General features: G+C 37.8%; 2 protein-coding genes across 2 annotated transcripts; both read right to left on the bottom strand.

The window, feature by feature from the left end:
• Positions 1–1,421: 1,421 nt before the first annotated feature.
• Positions 1,422–2,581, bottom strand: LOC128862166 (serine-arginine protein 55-like). Its single transcript, XM_054100636.1, has one exon. The coding sequence runs from the start codon at positions 2,546–2,548 to the stop codon at positions 1,640–1,642; it is 909 nt and encodes a 302-aa protein (XP_053956611.1). The 5' UTR covers positions 2,549–2,581; the 3' UTR covers positions 1,422–1,639.
• A 13,778-nt stretch (positions 2,582–16,359) lies between these two features.
• On the bottom strand, positions 16,360–17,027 carry LOC128861928 (uncharacterized). The gene is made up of 2 exons (XM_054100304.1): positions 16,947–17,027; positions 16,360–16,863 (listed from the first exon to the last, which is right to left on the bottom strand). The coding sequence occupies exons 1-2, from the start codon at positions 16,953–16,955 to the stop codon at positions 16,360–16,362; spliced, it is 513 nt and encodes a 170-aa protein (XP_053956279.1). The 5' UTR covers positions 16,956–17,027.
• Positions 17,028–19,419: the final 2,392 nt, after the last annotated feature.

Below are 19,419 nucleotides of genomic sequence, written 5' to 3'. Positions count from 1 at the left end.
TTTAGTACAGGCATGTTGCGCCGAAGAGAGCCTATTTAAAGGCACGACACCCCGTATGTATTCATCTATTATTCTCTCCAGGATCTTGAGAAGAAAAGACGTTAGACTAATGGGTCTGAAGTCTTTAGGGTTAGTGTGTGAGGACCTACCTGCCTTGGGTATGAAGGAGACTTTTGCCTCCCTCCATCCTAGCGGAATGTAGCCCATGTTAAGACAACTTCTAATGACAATTTTGATATACGGTAGTACAATGCCCCGTGATTGCTGCAGTTCAGCGGGGTAGATACCGTCCATTCCTGGCGATTTATAAGGACCAAAAGTATTAATAACCCATTCGATTTTTGAATGAAGGTATAAATTGTACCCGATCAGACTTTGTGGCGGTTTAAGGGTTTTGGGTTTGGTGAAGAAAGTTTTGGTGTTTCAGAATTCCAAAGTAAAAGGCAAAAAGAGAAAAATTGATAATTTACTGCAGAAGAGAACATATCACAGTGGATACTCGACGATGGCTTCGAACAAATACTAAAAATTGCTCGTTCTAAGAAAAGTAATACTACAAAAACGAAGAGCTGCTGCTATTGGCGAATTTGATTATTTTTTTGAGATCAGTCGCCATTCAAAAATGCTTCTTTGATTCAATAAACCTCAAGCATAAGTAAAAAAAATGAAATATTATATTTAATTCGGAGCAGTTTGACAGTCTCCCCTGTAGTTTTTTCGAGAGGTAAAGACGAAAAGATAAGCGGCCGTCGTAGCCGAATCAGTTGGTGCGTGAATATCATTCGGAATTTAGGGACAATTCAGGGATAAAGAAAAAGTTTTTTCCTAATTGCGGTCGCCCCTCGGCAGGCAATGGAAGACCTCCGAGTATATTTCTGCCATCAAAAAGCTCCTCATAAAAAACTATCTGCTAATCGGAGTCGGCTCGAAACTATAGGTGCCTCCGTTTGTGGAACGACATCAAGACGCACACCAAAAATAGGAGGCGGGGCTCGCCCAAACACGCAAAAAGAATGTACGCGCCAATTATATATATATATTAAGGGGGGTTAAATTTCAAGAACCGATGTTGAATGTGAACCACACCTAAACGTCAACGACACCGTTGGACTTCTTTCTTTGGGGTTATTTGAAAGAAAAGGTGTACGTCAATAAGCCAGCAACAATTCTAAAGCTAAAGGATGAGATAATTCGGCACATTATCGGCGTAGAACCTCAATTATGCCTCAGCGTCATCGAAAATTTGCCCCATCGGATGGAGGTGTGCCGCCGAGACCGCGGCGGCCATTTGGCCGATATATTGTTCCATACATAATTGAGCCATACCAATATTATCATAATAGGGAAAAATGATAATAATTTTTTTACAAAATAGTATTTCAAGTATATTCAAAATCAACACCGGCCCTTGAAACTTAACCACGCTCTATATAAAGGGATGCAGATTCAGAATAAAATATTAACTCTGGTTACATTGCAGATATATTGGTTTTGAAATCTAAAAACCTTCATTTCGAATTTTACTTTAAATAATATTTTTTTTTAAAAACGTATTTTATAATTTTTTATCAAAACTATTTATTTTATTCAAATAGTCTTATACAACCTACAAAACCTAATTATAAGTACGTCCAATTATTTATTTATCTTCTTCGGTAGTGGATTTTCCGTTTTCAGGTGAAGCTGACCGTGACCGTGAACTGCTACAAGTGGAGCGATCCCATGACTGAGAATCTGTGATTGACTTAGATGGTGAGCCTTCACGATGTGAACGATGAGCTGTGGCACGATCACGGGTGTGACATTCTGTACGTAGTACTCGTACGATTTCTGAGCGTAAACGCTTAGCAACAGGAGAACGCAATTTTGATGTGGATAGCTCACGAAATTCGCTTGGACTTGAATGCGGCCGCGGCGATGAGCGCACCGATTTGGAGCGTGAGCGAGTGTCAGATCTTGAACGAGACCTCTCGCGCTTTCCTCCAACAAGCTTCCTCCTTCGTCGATCTTCAACCAAGCGTACACGACGACCATCCAATGCAGTGTCGTCCAATTCTTCTAGAGCAGCTTCCATGTCCGATTTTGAAGCAAACTCCACCACACCTTCATTGCGCCGCTCTTTATGTGCATCGCAGTAGGTTACCTCTCCGACTCGCTGCATAAAATCTTTTAAATCTTGCCAATTGACGCCGCTTGATAAGTTTTCCACAACTATGCGACATTCGGTTCGTTTCGGTGGTCCGTAATGTATTGTTCTAGAACTTCGGTCATTATAACGACCACGCCGTTTGGTGCCATATCGCTCACTACAATTGCCACGTACTCTGCTCTTTGCCAACTCAACATTTACTCTCCTTCCCATCAAACTTTTTCCGTTCAACTCGTCCACTGCATCATCGGCGTCTCGGTGATTTTCAAATTCAACGAAGCCATATCCGTTTTTCAATAACACATCACACGTGCGTCCATATCCTTTAAAAAATTCTACCAAATCCTTTTCACGTACGCAATAGGCTAATCCACCAACGAAAACTCGCGAACTGCTCATGATGAAATTTCTTGTTATATTGATGCAGTAACTATCCAGAGCTGCTCTATTTATAGTGGAATTTTCCAAAAGCACCTCTAAAATTATTTGAATACGAGTAACTAATAGCAGTTTTTAACCTTCACCTTTTATTTTAATCGTTATTGTGCGCCCCCGTTATTTATGATCTTTTCATCGCCTTGATCCTTTAACAGGTAGTCTTTTCCAAGTTTTATTATATTAGATCATTGTTTATAGACACACACACACGCACACATACGACTATTTGCATGTGTACGCGTGGTTTTTATGCGCCGCGGTTCAAGTGCAAAGCCATTCGGGTTTATCCCGAATTCTATGATTCAATATTTTCGAATATTAGCCAATTTGTCCTTGCAAAGGTACTAAGAAATGATGTTGTTTTTGTGCTTAAAATAGGGAATTTAAACCTTCTCATTTCTTGGAATATTTGGGTTTTGTTTGGGTTTACCCATAAAGGGCGGTGCTGAACGAAGTAAGTTTTTCATTAAGAGTTGGCATTGAAAAGAAGAAGAAAAAAATTGCAAAGGGGGCAAAATAAGATAGAAACATATGGTAAATAAGTGAAAATAAAATTGAGCAGAAGACCATAAAACCGAATGGATTCTTTTGTCAAAGATTCAAATAGTAGTCTGCCATTGTGTCTATAACTAACTGATTCACATAAATTATTTTCAACCAAAAGTTTCCGCTTTAATTTTAAGAAACCGATTTTGATTTTTTATTAATTCAATTAGATATCATCGATATTACTCTTGTGAGCTCTGGTAATGACCGCAGTATTTCTGGTAGGTCGGATTGAGAAGATTACCGCTATTATTGGAGTTTTTAGTAAATTTCCCAAGCACTTCTCGCGTGAGATGCGCACTGGAAACACTCCCTACATACATGTACACATATTACGGCGTGCGTATTTAGGTATGTAGCCACTTCTTTTATAGCTAGTACCTCTGCCTGATAGACGCTGCAGTAGTCTGGTAGTCGAACGGATAGTTCCAGTCCTAATTGCTTCGAGAAAACTCCGTAGCCAACCTTATCGTCTAGCTTGGAGCCATCTGTATAAAAGTTTAATTCCCCCCTTCTCCATGGCCTTGTTGTATGCCACTCCCTTCTTGACGGTATAAGAAATATTTAAAGGATTTTTCCTTATAAAAAAAAATACGACTTTTGTCGTTTGCTGTGTTTTCACAACTGAATCTCTTTATTCAATTACTTTTCTTATATTCTGAAATTACAATTTACTTATTAACTAAAAATGTCGGTTTTTGCCTACTAATCATAAGTGTGTTAATAAATTAGGTTGAATTGCATTTTCGTTGTGATAACGGAAATGCATTTGATTTGGAAATAATATTAAGTTACATTTTTGTCAAGTGAAATAAACATAAATATGGATACATAGGTAATACAAATGCATGTATATATTTATATACATATGCATTCATATTATATTAACCCTTGTTATGGGGATAATGGTTGGTGTTGTAACACCCCCACCGTTAGATTGAGGCTCCGACGAAATTTTAAGTATTCGTTTTGGTCTTAAAATATATATTACGATTAAGATAATGATACTTAGTATAGTTACAGTATCGATGGTATAACTAATAGTTTTTGTTTGTTTATCGTGATTTATCATTTGATCTAAATTTTCTTCATATTTAGTTTGTTTAATATACAAATCTTGTAAATTTAATTCTACAATTGTTTTATTTTCTTTAACTTTAGTTATAAGATGAGGCTGAATGGTTTTTTCAATAAATGATATTTTATCATTGTAGAAGGTTTTATTTCTTATATTTATTTCACAATTCTCAAAAATAATTAGGAAAGTTGAACTTACATTTAAATTGTTTTGTTTATAATTGCAATTGTTTGAATAGCTTTCAAAGAAATTCTTTACTAAAATAAGTCCTGGTTTAATTTCTTTTACTTCTGACAAAGTGTTTTTCTTCATGATACAACTTGCTATGTTATTTTTCACAATATTTTGAATACATTCATCGTGTAATATTTGCATATCTTTGCGTAAATTAGTTATATTTGGATAAAATATATTTTTGTTTTCGTCTATTATAATTTTATTGATTTCAAAGTTTACAGATTTATTTTCATTATTAGGTATCGGTTCGAGGATTATTTGGGAAAAGGATGAATTTGAGAATTCGGGAATAGACAGGATAATAATTATTTGTTCTTCATGGAAGGATACGGAAACTTTAGTATTGGTCTATGTCTCAAAGTTATCTACAATTTCGATTTCCTTTTCGCCTAGCAAGTCAGTGGGGACAATACCTAATTTGCTAGTAAATATAACTCTAGCAATGTCGTCCATATGGTTTTTGAGTAAGTTTATGTCACTGTCAATCTGATATATATGGCTTAGAAACATAACTTCGTTTTCTAAGGAAAGTATTTGGTTCTCTATGTCCCGTCGGAATTGGTTAATATATTTACTGACAATAAATTGTTGCTTATTTATATGAGAGGTGATATTCTGAATCTGTTGAGAAAGGGTGTTACTTATCCGTACCAATGTATTTGTCTGTTCTGAGTTGTGTTTTATATTGTCTGTGATGTTTAGTAAAGCTGATTTGATTTCTTCTTCGTCATCGCTGTCCATGTTAGCTGTAATAAACTTTATGCCTTTACCTAATCCGTTTATTAGTCCTCTTCTTGTTCTTGTCTTAAAGTTGGGTGAAAGATTCTCTAATTTAGTCTTTAGTATTTTGAAGTTATTTTTCATTGAATCGAGCAAGGGTAATAAGTCCGATAAAGGCTATCTAACAAAATTTATGTTATTGTATATGGCTTCCGTTGTGTGATAGTAGTCAGTTAAATTTATAAAATGAAATATTCTTTTGTAGTGGTCTATGATTCTTATATCTTTTTCCTTAATTGGGATATAACCTTCGTTTTCCTCAAGGTCTTGTATGTCCATCTTTTGCGATTGTGTCAGGTGTAGAACCAAAATTAACCTCAATATTGTTTGTAATAGTTTCATCTGAAAAAGAATGTATGTATTCTTATTTTATGCTGTTTGTCTGTTATTTGTTAAGTTTTGAAATTTCTTTTTTCTTTTAATATGGGATTTGTAATATTTATGATTTCGATTTGTAACAACATGATCGTCATCTATCCTAGATACTACTACTTTCCTAAACTTTGAGTGGTTTTTCCCTCCTCTTTCATCTTTTAAGTATACCGGTCCTGTTTGTACTTCTACATTTTCCCTTTGTTTATTTAATTTCTCTAAAATTCTTTCTTTTTGTTTAATGATTTTCTCTCTAATTAAAGGGTATTCCGAGTTGCTTATATTACCATTTCTAAAATCTATTGGTTTTCTACCAGTAGTTGAATGTACGGAATTGTTATAGTATATCATTATTTTGTACATTTTCTCTTCGACACTTTCCGTATCTCTATTTGAATCGTGTTTTAAAATCCTTACATGTTCGTTTATAGTATTATGTAATCGTTCTATGTCAGAATTTGAAGTGTGGTTGTTGTTGGATGTGTAGTGAATGTCAATGTTCTGTTCTCTTAAAAATTCTAATAGTGGTAACGCCTTAAGTCCAAGTTCATTGTCAATTATCAATTTATTTACATTTCCCATTATGGACAAGAATTGAGTTAGTGCAATTTTGAATTCAATCCATGATCTGTTTTTAATTTTAATAGCTTGAGCATATTTAGAAAATTTATCGACGAATGTTAAAAATAGGGTTTTTTCAAGACTGTAAAATACATCGACATGTACTACTTCACCTGGGCTTTCGGGTGTTTCGGTTAATTTGAATTTTTGTTTTACCGGGTTTCTATCATATTTTTCTAAATTGCAAATATTGCAATTATTAATGAACTGATTAATTCTCAATTTTAAATTTGGATGGTAAATTTCGGTTTTTAAAGCAGTAAAGTTTTCGTTAACTCCTCTGTGGTTATTTTTCGCATGTTCTGTTTCTATTCTTTGTGCTAGTTCTGTTTCCTCTAGGATATCTAAAAGGAGTGTTTTGCATTTAACAATTTTAAAATTTCTATTTTCCGTGAAGTACCTATTTGCAGCTTCTTTTAGGTTCTCGTTTATCCTTTCATCATCCATGAACACGGCATTTGTTTTATCAGGGCAGAAATGGTTTTTCAATATTATTTTGAGATTTCCTTCATCAAAGTTTTTTGCGTAAATGGTTTTTCTGTTATTTTTAAAAATGTTTTCATTTTTAATTTTGAGTGATCCTGATGTAATTACTTTGAATACTATTTGCCTTTTATAAAAGTTGAGAGGATTACTTGTTTCTGTACATACGGTGTGTTCTGCTTCTAGTAGGTTTTGGTTCAAAAGTATATTTGCTCTTGATAACGCGTCTGCGTTCCCATTAAGAACTCCTTTTTTGTATGTTATTTCGTAGTCAAATTCCTGGAGTCTTAACCTCCATCTAATTAATTTAGAATTCGGCTCTTTTACGGAGAATAACCAGGTTAGAGGCCTGTGATCGGTTTCTATGAGAAATCGTCTACCGAACAGATATGGCCTAAAATATTTCGTGGACCAGACGATTGCAAACAGCTCCTTTTCAATGGTGCTGTAATTTTGTTATGCGCCATTTAAAGTTCGGCTTGCAAAACAAATCGGATGACCCTTTTGGGACAGGATTGCACCTAGAGCGTAATTACTCGCATCAGTTTGGAGTATGAATTTTTCATTGAAATCGGGATATGCTAATACGGGGGCGTTTGTTAAAAGTCTTTTCAGGGTTTCGAAACTTTCGACATACTCTGAATTTTTCGTGTTTACTTTTGCGTCTTTTTTCAAGCACCTCGTCATAGGTCGAGCAATTTTTGAATAATCTCTTATGAATTTACGGTAATAACCCGCTAAACCTAAAAATTGTTTTATTTCTTTTTGTGTTGTTGGCAGTGGGAATCTCTGCACACAACTTATTTTGTCAGGGTTGGGCTCTATGCCCCTATCTGACACAACATGTCCGAGGAAATTTGTTTCCCTCTTCAAAAACTCGCATTTATCAATTTGAATTTTAAGATTTACTTCTTAGAGGCGTTGTAGAACCTTTGTTAAAGATTCCACATGCTCTTGGAGCGAAGTGCTGAATATAATGATATCATCAAGATATACTAGGCATATCTTGTTTATTAAGTCGGATAGCACATTATTCATCAGCCGTTGGAAAGTAGCTGGTGCCGTCTTCAGGCCAAATGGCATACGTAAAAATTCGTAATGACCATTTTCTACACTGAAGGCCGTCTTAGCCACGTCTTTTTCATGAATTTCGATTTGATGGAAACCCTTTGCCAAATCCAAAGTCGTGAAATATTGGCAGCGTCCGAGCTTTTCCAAAATTTCATCTATATTTGGAATGGGGTATTTGTCGTCTATAGTTACTTCATTAAGCTTCCTATAGTCTACGACAAGCCTCCACTTCTGTTTGCCGCTGGCGTCCAATTTTTTGGGCACAATCCAGACAGGTGCAGAATAAGGAGAGTGGCTGGGTCGGATTATTCCTTTGTCCAACATCTCTTGTATCTGCCGTTGTATCTCCAGTTTGTGTACATACGGGTAACGATACGTTTTGGCTGTAATAGGGATATTATTAACCGTTCTTATTTCATGCTTTATAGCATTAGTAAAGGATAGATCGCTATCATCTGAATAAAATATATTTTTATATTTTTTTATTGCATCTAGAAGCTTTTGTTTCTCTTCCTCATTTAAGTGATCTATACGAATTTGGTTCAAGACGTCTTTCTTTATTTCCTCTTTTTCATTAAAATATTCGCTGTTTTCTTTAGTAATGTATGGGGATTTTATTTTTCCCGATTATTAAAATGTTGTCTTTTAAATTAATTATCGTATTAAGTTTTCTTAATATATTGTTGCCTATTAGCCCACTATATTGTTTATGGAAATTATATATTAGGAATTCCATTTTGTTATTTAAAGTTTCGCCGAATTCCTTAAAAATAGGAATTGCGACTTTTTCGCTGACTTGCATGGTCTGGGAGAGTGTCTTAATGTATATCGGTTTGCAGGGTACTTTCCACTTTGGGTGGCATATCCCTGGATTAATTACAGAATGTGTTGCTCCACTATCAATGATAAACTTGAAATAACCTTGTTTAGATTTAATTATTATATGGGGTAATTGCCCGTGGAGGCAGCTGGTTGAAAATTTTGAGCAGTGTTTACTTCCATTGGCTCCACTTCCTGGAGTTGTTGGTTACTCTGCCACCTCTGACCTTGTTGGAAGGGTCTGTAGAGTCTTTGTCGTTCATCATGTTGATTTTGTCTATGTAAATTTTGGTAGTCATCTATTTGATTTCTCCTGGGGAAATCATTTCTATTAAAGTTTCCATTCTGAGACCTTTGTGGTCGGTTACCACGAGATTGTGGATTATTTCCAAACTTTTGGTTTTCTCTAACCATTTTAGGTTTTCTAGGGTAAATTTGCCCATCCTTTCCTATTTTATCATACCCATTCTCATAAAGAATATTAATCGCACTTTCGAGAGATTGAGGATTCCTACATGCAAGGACTGTTCTCATTGGTTCGGGGATTTTACTTTTAAATATGTTCAGAGCCGACCTCTGATTATTGATAGCAACCTGATTAGCGGCTTCGCCTTCTCCTAATATGAGGACGGATTTATTATTTAGTCGCCTCAATCTATACATGATATTGTTATAAAAATCTATTGTATTAGTTTCAAAAGTCACTGAACGTAAGTCGTCGAAAAGCTCTTCGCAGCTTTTCCTTTCTCCAAAATTATTGTTAAGTAATTCTTTGATTTGGTTCCACGATTGCGCTTGTGTGTTAATTTCTAGAATTTCTCTGGCCCTACCCGTAATTCGACTTTTTATTATATCTGAGAACAGTGATTGGGACAAATCATCGTAGGCTAAAAGAACCGGGTGGATCCTGTCAATAAGTCTCGTGAAAGTTGGAAGTTCGTTTATGTTTCCGGAGAATTGTGCGATGCTGTTTAGATACTTAATTGGATCTAATTGGATTTGAGGAGGATTTGCCATTTTTAGGAGTTATTTTCTTTTAACGTTTACGGTTTTTATAAAAAGATTTTGTGGTTTTTTCAAGAAGAATTATTAAAGGGTAAAATTTTTTTGTTCTGAATTTAAAATTTACAGAGATTTACCGAATTTTCCTCTCGTTAGATTGAAAACACTTTCACAAAAAAAATTCACATTCTAATTAAATATTTAATAATATTTTTCTTTTGTTTGTTTGAACCTTTTTTTTGTTCTGAGTTTTCTTATATATGTATATGTATAAACTATATATCAATAAGTTATTTACTAGCTTACTTTGTATTTCTTTTAATTATTGTAGATGATATGGTATTCTTCTTCTTGTTGTTTTGGTGTTGATTGTTGTTTGTGACGTCAGAATTTTGAAATTGTTCAGTTGTAGTTGTTTGTCCTCTGTATACTTTTCTGTGGATGATATGCTGTAGTATTATTCTCCTTGTTGCTTTTGGTGTTGATTGTTGTTTGAATTTTTCAACATAGATTTTTGTTTCAAAATTATTCACTTCGAAAAAATTTTAATTTTTGTTCATAGATTTTTTTTTTTTTTCAAAATTGTTTATTTCAAAAGGTTTTAATTTAAGTTCGTGTATTTTTACACATAGATTTTTTCCAAAATTATTCACTTCGAAAAATTTTAATTTTTATTCAGAGATTTTTTTTTTTTCAAAATTATTCACTTCGAAAAAATTTTAATTTTTGCTCATGGATTATTTTTCAAAATTGTTCATTTCAAAAGGTTTTAATTTAAGTTCGTGTATTTTTACACATAGATTTTTTTTCAAAATTATTCACTTAGAAAAATTTTTAATTTTTGTTCATAGATTTTTTTTTTTTTTCAAAATTGTTTATTTCAAAAGGTTTTAATTTAAGTTCGTGAATTTTTACACATAGATTTTTTTCAAAATTACTCACTTCGAAAAAATTTTAATTTTTGTTCATAGATTATTTTTCAAAATTGTTCATTTCAAAAAGTTTTAATTTAAGTTCGTGTATTTTTACACATAGATTTTTTTTCAAAATTATTCACTTCGAAAAATTTTAATTTTTATTCAGAGATTTTTTTTTTTTCAAAATTATTCACTCCGAAAAAATTTTAATTTTTGTTCATAGATTATTTTTCAAAATTGTTCATTTCAAAAAGTTTTAATTTAAGTTCGTGTATTTTTACATATAGATTTTTTTCCACTTTTTTGTTCATAAAATCTTTTTCACTTCAAAAAAAATTTTAAATTTAGTCCATGTATTTTTACACAGGAGTTCACTAAAATTATAGGGACAATTTATGTATTTTTACGTAAATTATTATATGGATATTAAAATATCACATCCCATCCTCGTCGCCAGAAATATTTAAAGGATTTTTCCTTATCAAAAAAAAATACGACTTTTGTCGTTTGCTGTGTTTTCACAACTGAATCTCTTTATTCAATTACTTTTCTTATATTCTAAAATTACAATTTACTTATTAACTAAAAATGTCGGTTTTTTGCCTACTAATCATAAGTGTGTTAATAAATTAGGTTGAATTGCATTTTCGTTGTGAGAACGGAAATGCAGTTGATTTGGAAATAATATTAAGTTACATTTTTGTCAAGTGAAATAAACATAAATATGGATACATAGGTAATATAAATGCATGTATATATTTATATACATATGCATTCATATTATATTAACCCTTGTTATGGGGATAATGGTTGGTGTTGTAACAGGTATACTCGTCTTGAAGAGTCTTTCAAGGGTGAGTCTAGGGATAGAGTAGTCTATTTCTTGTTTATGACTATTCAGAGAGTGCAAAATGGAAGCGTGGTCAAAGCACCGGTCTTTCCATAGCGCCATACTTTTTAATCTGAGCGCCGAGGCGGCGGCCACGTGTTTTCCTACCAGATTTAGGGCAGGTAAGTTGATTAGCACTTCCAGCGCTTTGTTTGGAGTAGTCCTTAAAGCGCCAGAGATGCATAAAAAAGCTGTTCTTCGAACCTTACTCATGGTTTTAGCGTAAGTCGCCTTTTGAGCAGATGTCCACCATACAAGTATTCCGTACATTAAGATTGGCCTAACTACCGAAGAATAGAGCCAGTGCGTAATACGCGGTGTTAGTCCCCATTTGATACCGACCGCTTTTTTGCAAGTGTATAATGCAGCGTTGGCCTTCTTTACTCTTTCCTCAATATTAGATTTCCACGTGAGTTTCCTGTCTAGTATCTATCAAAGGAGTCTCCACACCCTTAAAAGTTAGCGGGGAGATTATAGGGAGCCTATGTTTCTTTGTAAAGAGAATTATTTGAGTTTTTGAGGGGTTTATATCGAGTCCCCTGCTCTCAGTCCAGCTTCTAAGCGTGGCCATGTTAGAGCGCAGAATATCCATAAGGGTGTTAGGATATTTGTCTTTAACGGCGATTGCTACGTCATCTGCGTAAGCTGTGACATGGCAACCCCTTCTTTCCAGGGTCAGCAACAGGGAGTTTACTGCCAAAATCCAAAGAAGAGGGGAGAGGACTCCACCTTGCGGTGTGCCCCTGCAGACCTGTCTTCTTAGAGTAGTGCTTCCTAATTTAGCCGTTACCTTTCTTTTGATGAGTATATCTTCCATCAGGGCTGCGACATGTGGTTCAACTCCAAAATCTTCTAATGAATCTACTATAGCGTTTGCATTTATATTGTTGAAGGCGCCTTCTATGTCTACGAAAGCAACCAATGCAAACTGTTTGTCTGATAAACTTTTTTCCACCAACCCGACGAGTGAGTGTAAGGCGGTTTCTGTGGACTTCCCTTTAGTACAGGCATGTTGCGCCGAAGAGAGCCTATTTAAAGGCACGACACCCCGTATGTATTCATCTATTATTCTCTCCAGGATCTTGAGAAGAAAAGACGTTAGACTAATGGGTCTGAAGTCTTTAGGGTTAGTGAGTGAGGACCTACCTGCCTTGGGTATGAAGGAGACTTTTGCCTCCCTCCATCCTAGCGGAATGTAGCCCATGTTAAGACAACTTCTAATGACAATTTTGATATACGGTAGTACAATGCCCCGTGATTGCTGCAGTTCAGCGGGGTAGATACCGTCCATTCCTGGCGATTTATAAGGACCAAAAGTATTAATAGCCCATTCGATTTTTGAATGAAGGTATAAATTGTACCCGATCAGACTTTGTGGCGGTTTAAGGGTTTTGGGTTTGGTGAAGAAAGTTTTGGTGTTTCAGAATTCCAAAGTAAAAGGCAAAAAGAGAAAAATCGATAATTTACTGCAGAAGAGAACATATCACAGTGGATACTCGACGATGGCTTCGAACAAATACTAAAAATTGCTCGTTCTAAGAAAAGTAATACTACGAAAACGAAGAGCTGCTGCTATTGGCGAAAAAGTTGAGTTGGCAATTTGATTATTTTTTTGAGATCAGTCGCCATTCAAAAATGCTTCTTTGATTCAATAAACCTCAAGCATAAGTAAAAAAAATGAAATATTATATTTAATTCGGAGCAGTTTGACAGTCTCCCCTGTAGTTTTTTCGAGAGGTAAAGACGAAAAGATAAGCGGCCGTCGTAGCCGAATCAGTTGGTGCGTGAATATCATTCGGAATTTCGGACAATTCAGGGATAAAGAAAAAGTTGTTTCCTAATTGCGGTCGCCCCTCGGCAGGCAATGGAAGACCTCCGAGTATATTTCTACCATCAAAAAGCTTCTCATAAAAAAATATCTGCTAATCGGAGTCGGCTCGAAACTATAGGTGCCTCCGTTTGTGGAACGACATCAAGACGCACACCAAAAATAGGAGGCGGGGCTCGCCCAAGCACGCAAAAAGAATGTACGCGCCAATTATATATATATTATTATTATTAGAAGGCCATTACGCACTGCGACCAGAGTTGATCTATTGTGCAAGACCTATTTTTGTAACCCTAGAGTTTAAGGCTTTTTATAAATTTTAGCACTATTGTGGGTTTGTTGTTCCAAAGATTACATGGAGATACTACGATACCACCAAGGTGGTGAAGTCTTTGTCTGCCCAGCGCAGGACATTCACAAAGCACATGTTCTGAGCTTTCTATATCCATTTCGCAAAAGCGGCAGACATTGGTCTCTGATAGACCAATGTTATTTAAATGATACCTCAGGCTGCAGTGACCTGTGAGGTATCCTGTTAAAAGACGCAGATCTACTCTGTTTAGTGAGAGTAGCTTGTCTGATATTCCTTTGTTGGGACTAAGAAATTGTTTGGCTTGACGCTGACCGGCACAATTTAGCCAGTGTGCAGCAAATTTCCTTTCTTCCCATTTCCTGAGGAATTCATTAATGTGGCTTTTCGTGAGTCCACAGAAAGGCTCAGGACCAGTAAGTTGCATATTTGCTCCTTGTTTTGCGAGGTCATCAGCCATTTCATTCCCCTCATGCCCTTCATGTCCCGGAATCCAGACTACAGTTACTGTGTTGAGGTTTCCTAACATGTTGAGAAGGTTTAGGCAATCATTTACCAATTTAGAGGTGATAGTTGTTGATAGAAGGGCTTTTAGAGCGCTTGACTATCTGAGAGTATGTAGATGTGAGTCCCTCTCATTTTCCTGCGAAGGCATTCTCTCACACATATTTCAATGGCATGTATTTCTGCCTGGAAAATTGTTGGGTAGAGTCCCATCGGAATCGATTTTTTAAATTTAGGCCCATTGATTCCTGCCCCTGCTCTACCATCTTCCAGCTTGGACCCATCAGTGAACCATAATTGAGATCCAGGCTTGAAATTGATAGAATTAGTTCTCCAAGTTGTTCGTTCATTAATAATAATTCGGAAGTTTCTGTAGAGAATGGGTTTGGCAGATATTGTATCCACCCTGTGTAGTATAGGAGTGTGTCGAAAGTCTTCTAAGATCTTTAGATGTCCTCTCATATCTCCACTTTTAAGATCGGCGTTGCCTTTTAGTCTTAAGGCACTCAATCTTGCTTCTTTTTCAATTAAGATGGGAAGCGGTGGTATACCTAGGAGCACGCCCAAAGCTTCAGTTGGGCATGTTTTCATTGCTCCTGTTATACCGATGCAGATGAGGCGGTACAATTTGTTAAGATCGCTTGCCGCCTTTCGTTGCTTAACTTTGGGCCACCATGCTATGGAAGCATAAGTGGCTATAGGCTTAACAACTGTAGTGAATGTCCAGTAGGTCATTCTGGGGCTGAGCCCCCATGTTTTACCAAAAAGCCTTGTGCAGGCATAGAATGCCCTTGTGGCTTTTACAGTAACTTTCTCAAGATGCGAGTTCCAGGTACGCGCTTTGTCAAGGTTGATACCAAGGTAGTTCGCCTCTGTGGAGAGTTGTAGAGTCGATTCATTCAGGACAGGACATTTGATGTTGATATTCCTTTTCCTGGTGAACGGCACTAGCGCAGTTTTAGATGGGTTGATAGAGAGCCCTTTGTCAGTGCACCATTTGTTTATTATGTTGAGGGCTTGTTGCATGCGGTTAGAGATGGTCTCTTCATACCTACTACCAGGTCATCAGCATAGCCCTGGGTGTGGAATCCTAGGTTGTTCAGTTTGTGGAGAAGTTCATCTATTACTAGTGTCCACAGAAGAGGAGAGAGTACTCCCCCTTGCGGGCAACCTCTTGTGGCCTTGATAGACTTTATTCTTCCTCCTAATTCTGTACTGATCGTTCTGGATTTCAGCATCGATATAGTCCATCGTCTGATGGGTTTAGGTACGTCCTTTTGAGATAGGGCATTGTTGATTGCCTCATAGGACGTATTATCGAAAGCTCCTGTTATGTCAATAAAAGCGCAAAGTGCGATTTGTTTTGACTCAATAGCTTTTTCAATAATGGTTACCAGACTGTGTATTGCAGTCTCAGTAGATTTACCTTGTTGGTGGGCAAATTGAAGTTGGTGCAGTGGGAAATTAACCAAGTTATTCTCCCGTATGTGCTGATCCAATATTTTTTCCATTGTTTTTAGGAAAAATGAGCTAAGGCTAATCGGTCTGTATGACTTAGGCAATTGTTCGGGTTTTTTCCCTACCTTTGGAATGAATACGACCTTTACCTCAGCCCATTTCGTAGGAATATAACCTAGCAATAGGCTTGCTTTATATAGTCTGGACAAAGTAGGGACAATGTATTGGCTTCCCTTTTGCAGAAGGCAAGGGAATATCCCATCAGGTCCAGGAGATTTGTATGGGCTAAATGTAGATATAGCCCATTGTACCCGATTTTCATGGAATAGCTTATTTGCCAGCTTTAGGTCCTCCCTGTCAGCATAAGTGGTAGGTTCTACCAACATTGTGGACTCATGTAAAGCATGGCATCCCGGGAAATGGGTGTCCAGTAGAAGTTGGCTAGTTTCTTCTGGGTTTTTAGTGTAGCTACCATCTGGCTTTTTCAGGGTACATATGCCGTTTGAGTGATCCTTTGATAAGGCTTTCTGGAGGCGGATAGCATTAGGAAGATTTGAAATCTTATCACAGTGATCCCTCCAGGAAGCTCTCTTAGATTTCCTCAATTCTTTGTTGAAGTTGGTTAGAGCTCTTGAGTAGGAGACCCAGTCCCCTGTTTGTTTAGCTCTATTCCATAATACTCTGGCGTAGTCTTGAAAGCGTACTATTCCACCAGGGGACATCCCTTCGTGGTTTTTTCACTTTTTCCTGACAGCTCTCATGAAATGCAGACGTAATGTTTGAGTGGAGTTCATTTGCCTCCATCTCAAGCTCAGATTTAAGCACCAGGTGATGCTTAGAGTAGTTAGCACTTTGTTCTAAGTTAAAGTGAAAGACATCCAATTTATATTCCTTGGATTTCTGTAAATTGTTATGTGCGGTAAGGTAGCACCTAAGTCAAACCTGATAAGACTGTGGTCCGACATTGATGCTTCCCCGGACACATGCCAATTTGAGACTTCTGATAGTACATTTGGACTGCATAGGGTAAGATCAAGTACTTCCTCCCTTATTGCATTCCTAAATGTTGGTTCATTGCCTCGGTTTACTATTGATACATTATATCTAAGTAAGAATTCAAGAAGGCACTCACCTCTCGCATTGATGTTTGTGCTGCCCCATATCGTATGATGGGCATTCGCATCGCATCCTATTATCCAGCGTAGGTGGTTCTCCTTGCAGTAGTTGACTAGGGCTACAAGTTCCCTTGTTGGAGCAGTTTCCTCATCTCCTGGAAGGTAGGCAGAGGCAATGATTACCTCGTGCTCGCCTTTGTCTGTTGGCACCTTGGTCCAGATCGCAACGAGATCGGTGGTAGTGAACTGCGAAATGGGAATGAAAGTTAAATTATTGCTAATTAAGATTGCCGCTCTAGGGCGATCATTGTTGGCATAGATTAACTTACCATTAACATCTTGGAGTCCCTCAATGACTCTGTCACGTACCCACGGTTCTTGGATTAGAGCTATATCCAAGTTTTGTTTGTTAAACCTCCTTGCTAGTTCAGCCGAGGCAGCCTTTGCATGGTGGAGGTTTAATTGAAGGCATCCGAGTTGCCTTCTATTGTTGCTTAGGATAGCGTGTGGCATTATCGCCTCTGTTTTTTGGCACTGGCTGCCTTTTTCTTGCCTCTGTTGCTACCCAGCAAGGCCGCTTCCTCAGCAGAGTGACGCTCGCCTTTTTTGGTCCTCTTTGGACCATTATTTTTCTTGTCGGCACGAAGCGGGGGTCGCATTCTTATGCCTTCCTCTACCCTTTGAGCACTTGACATTGGTGCAGGCTTGGTGGCGTGTGGCGCATCTTTAGAGCAACATGGCTGCTCATCAGTTTGCGTTACGCTCACTGCGGTTGCTGCGATCGCCGATGCCGAAGTGCAGGGTTGTTCCTCGGTCCGCTGCAATGCGGGAGGCTTGGGCGCTTCTGGTTCAGCATCCTTCTCCGGGGTTTTGGCCTTAGTTCTAAGTTGAACTGTGCTAAACCCATAGTTCAACCAGTAGTGATGTTTTTTGATCACAATGGCGGAGATGGGGTCGATTGCGATGGTTAGCTCCGCCACCTTACCCTTTTGTACTCTACGTAGTACCCGCCATTCCTGAACGTTCAGGCCAGAGTTTTGCCCATCCAGGAGGTTGAGGATGTCCTCTGTGGATGTGCTGTCCAGTTCTGGAAAGTGGCATGTGAAGATCAAAGGCCTTGGTATGTCCTCTCCTAAAACGATCTTAATTTGCGCATCTTTCCATGGTTCAAGTTTAGGCATTGCTGCCTTTAACCAGTCGGTTGTTTCATCGTTGCCACATGAGACAACTATGTATCCTGCGCGGAAGGTGCAGCTGTTAAAGATTGGCTTGGCACCACCAGTCTGCTTTTTCCTTATGCTGTCCAGGATAGCGTGTTGAATGGCCTTTAGTTTATCCGTAGGCCATATCGTTGCCGGATAATCAGGTGGTATGATACCCAGCTTGGTGCTACATGCAGCATCTTTGTAGGACATTTTAGCCGTCCCTTCTTTCACCTCCAGGTTAGGCACTGCTGCCTTTGCCCTTTCGGCTTCTGATGGGTCAGTTGTCCTTTCCACTAAGTTAGCTCTTTTGGGAGATCTTTGCTTAGGGGTGGTGCTGCTGGAGCGCTGACGCTTTAAGTTCATTGGCTGCTGTGCTAGTTGTCGCGCTTCTTCAATGGAGTGACCTTTACCCAGGTGGTACCTGAGTCGCTTTCTGGCGGCACCGCTGAGCCGCAGCTTCACTTCCATTTCCGCTCCATTCTTAGCCGAACTTGTGTTTTTTGAGGGAGAAGTTAAGAGTTTCTCCTCTTCCTCTGGTGATAAAGCGGAAGTTTTCCCGATGGGCCCTAGGTCCATTTCGTCTACTTCCATCTCTAATTGCGCTATGGCAGAGGTCGGGCATTCGCTGCCTTTTGTTGCCTGCGGCAGTTGTTGTTGTTCGACAGTAGCTGCCGAAAGGTCACTGCTGACCTGGTTTGTAGAAGGCATTGTTGCCTTTTCTTTGTTTTCGTTTTTATCGTTAGTTTCAGACATAAGTGAATCCCACGAGTAAAGGGGAATGGAGGTCGAGCCGCAACAGTGCCCCGGTGTTGCGGTAAGGCTAATTACAACCAGAGGGCGCCCGGTATCTGGAGGTCACCGTTAAAAGACACACTGACGTAGTGCCATTCATTACTTAGGCACGGTACGAATAACACCTGTGATTACGGGTTTTTTCGAGTTTGCCTCTCTAGATCCGCCATTTTCGGTCGAAAGCAGGGGCACCTCGTGCAGGAGTGGAATATTACCACAATGGTCGGTCTTTAGGCTTTAGGCAGTTCCTGCCAATCGCCTCTGTGTGCCCTACCTCTATAATAGAACCAAAACACACTTAACCCCCCTATATATATTAAGGGGGGTTAAATTTCAAGAGCCGATGTTGAATGTGAACCACACCTAAACGTCAACGACACCGTTAGACTTCTTTCTTTGGGGTTATTTGAAAGAAAAGGTGTACGTCAATAAGCTAGCAACAATTCTAAAGCTAAAGGATGAGATAATTCGGCACATTATCGGCGTAGAATCTCAATTATGCCTCAGCGTCATCGAAAATTTGCCCCATCGGATGGAGGTGTGCCGCCGAGACCGCGGCGGCCATTTGGCCGATATTTTGTTCCATACGTAATTGAGCCATACCAATATTATCATAATAAAGAAAAATTATAATAATTTTTTTACAAAATTATTCAAAATCAACACCGGCCCTTGAAACTTAACCACGCTTTATATAAAGGGATGCAGATTCAGAATAAAATATTAAATCTGGGTACATTGCAGATATATTGGTTTTGAAATCTAAAAACCTTCATTTCGAATTTTAATTTAAATAATATTTTTT

The sequence above is a fragment of the Anastrepha ludens genome, chromosome 4, assembly GCF_028408465.1.
Source record: "Anastrepha ludens isolate Willacy chromosome 4, idAnaLude1.1, whole genome shotgun sequence".
NCBI lineage: Eukaryota > Metazoa > Arthropoda > Insecta > Diptera > Tephritidae > Anastrepha > Anastrepha ludens.
Note: the sequence above shows the minus strand (reverse complement) of the source record. Positions and strands in the feature narration are given on the sequence as shown.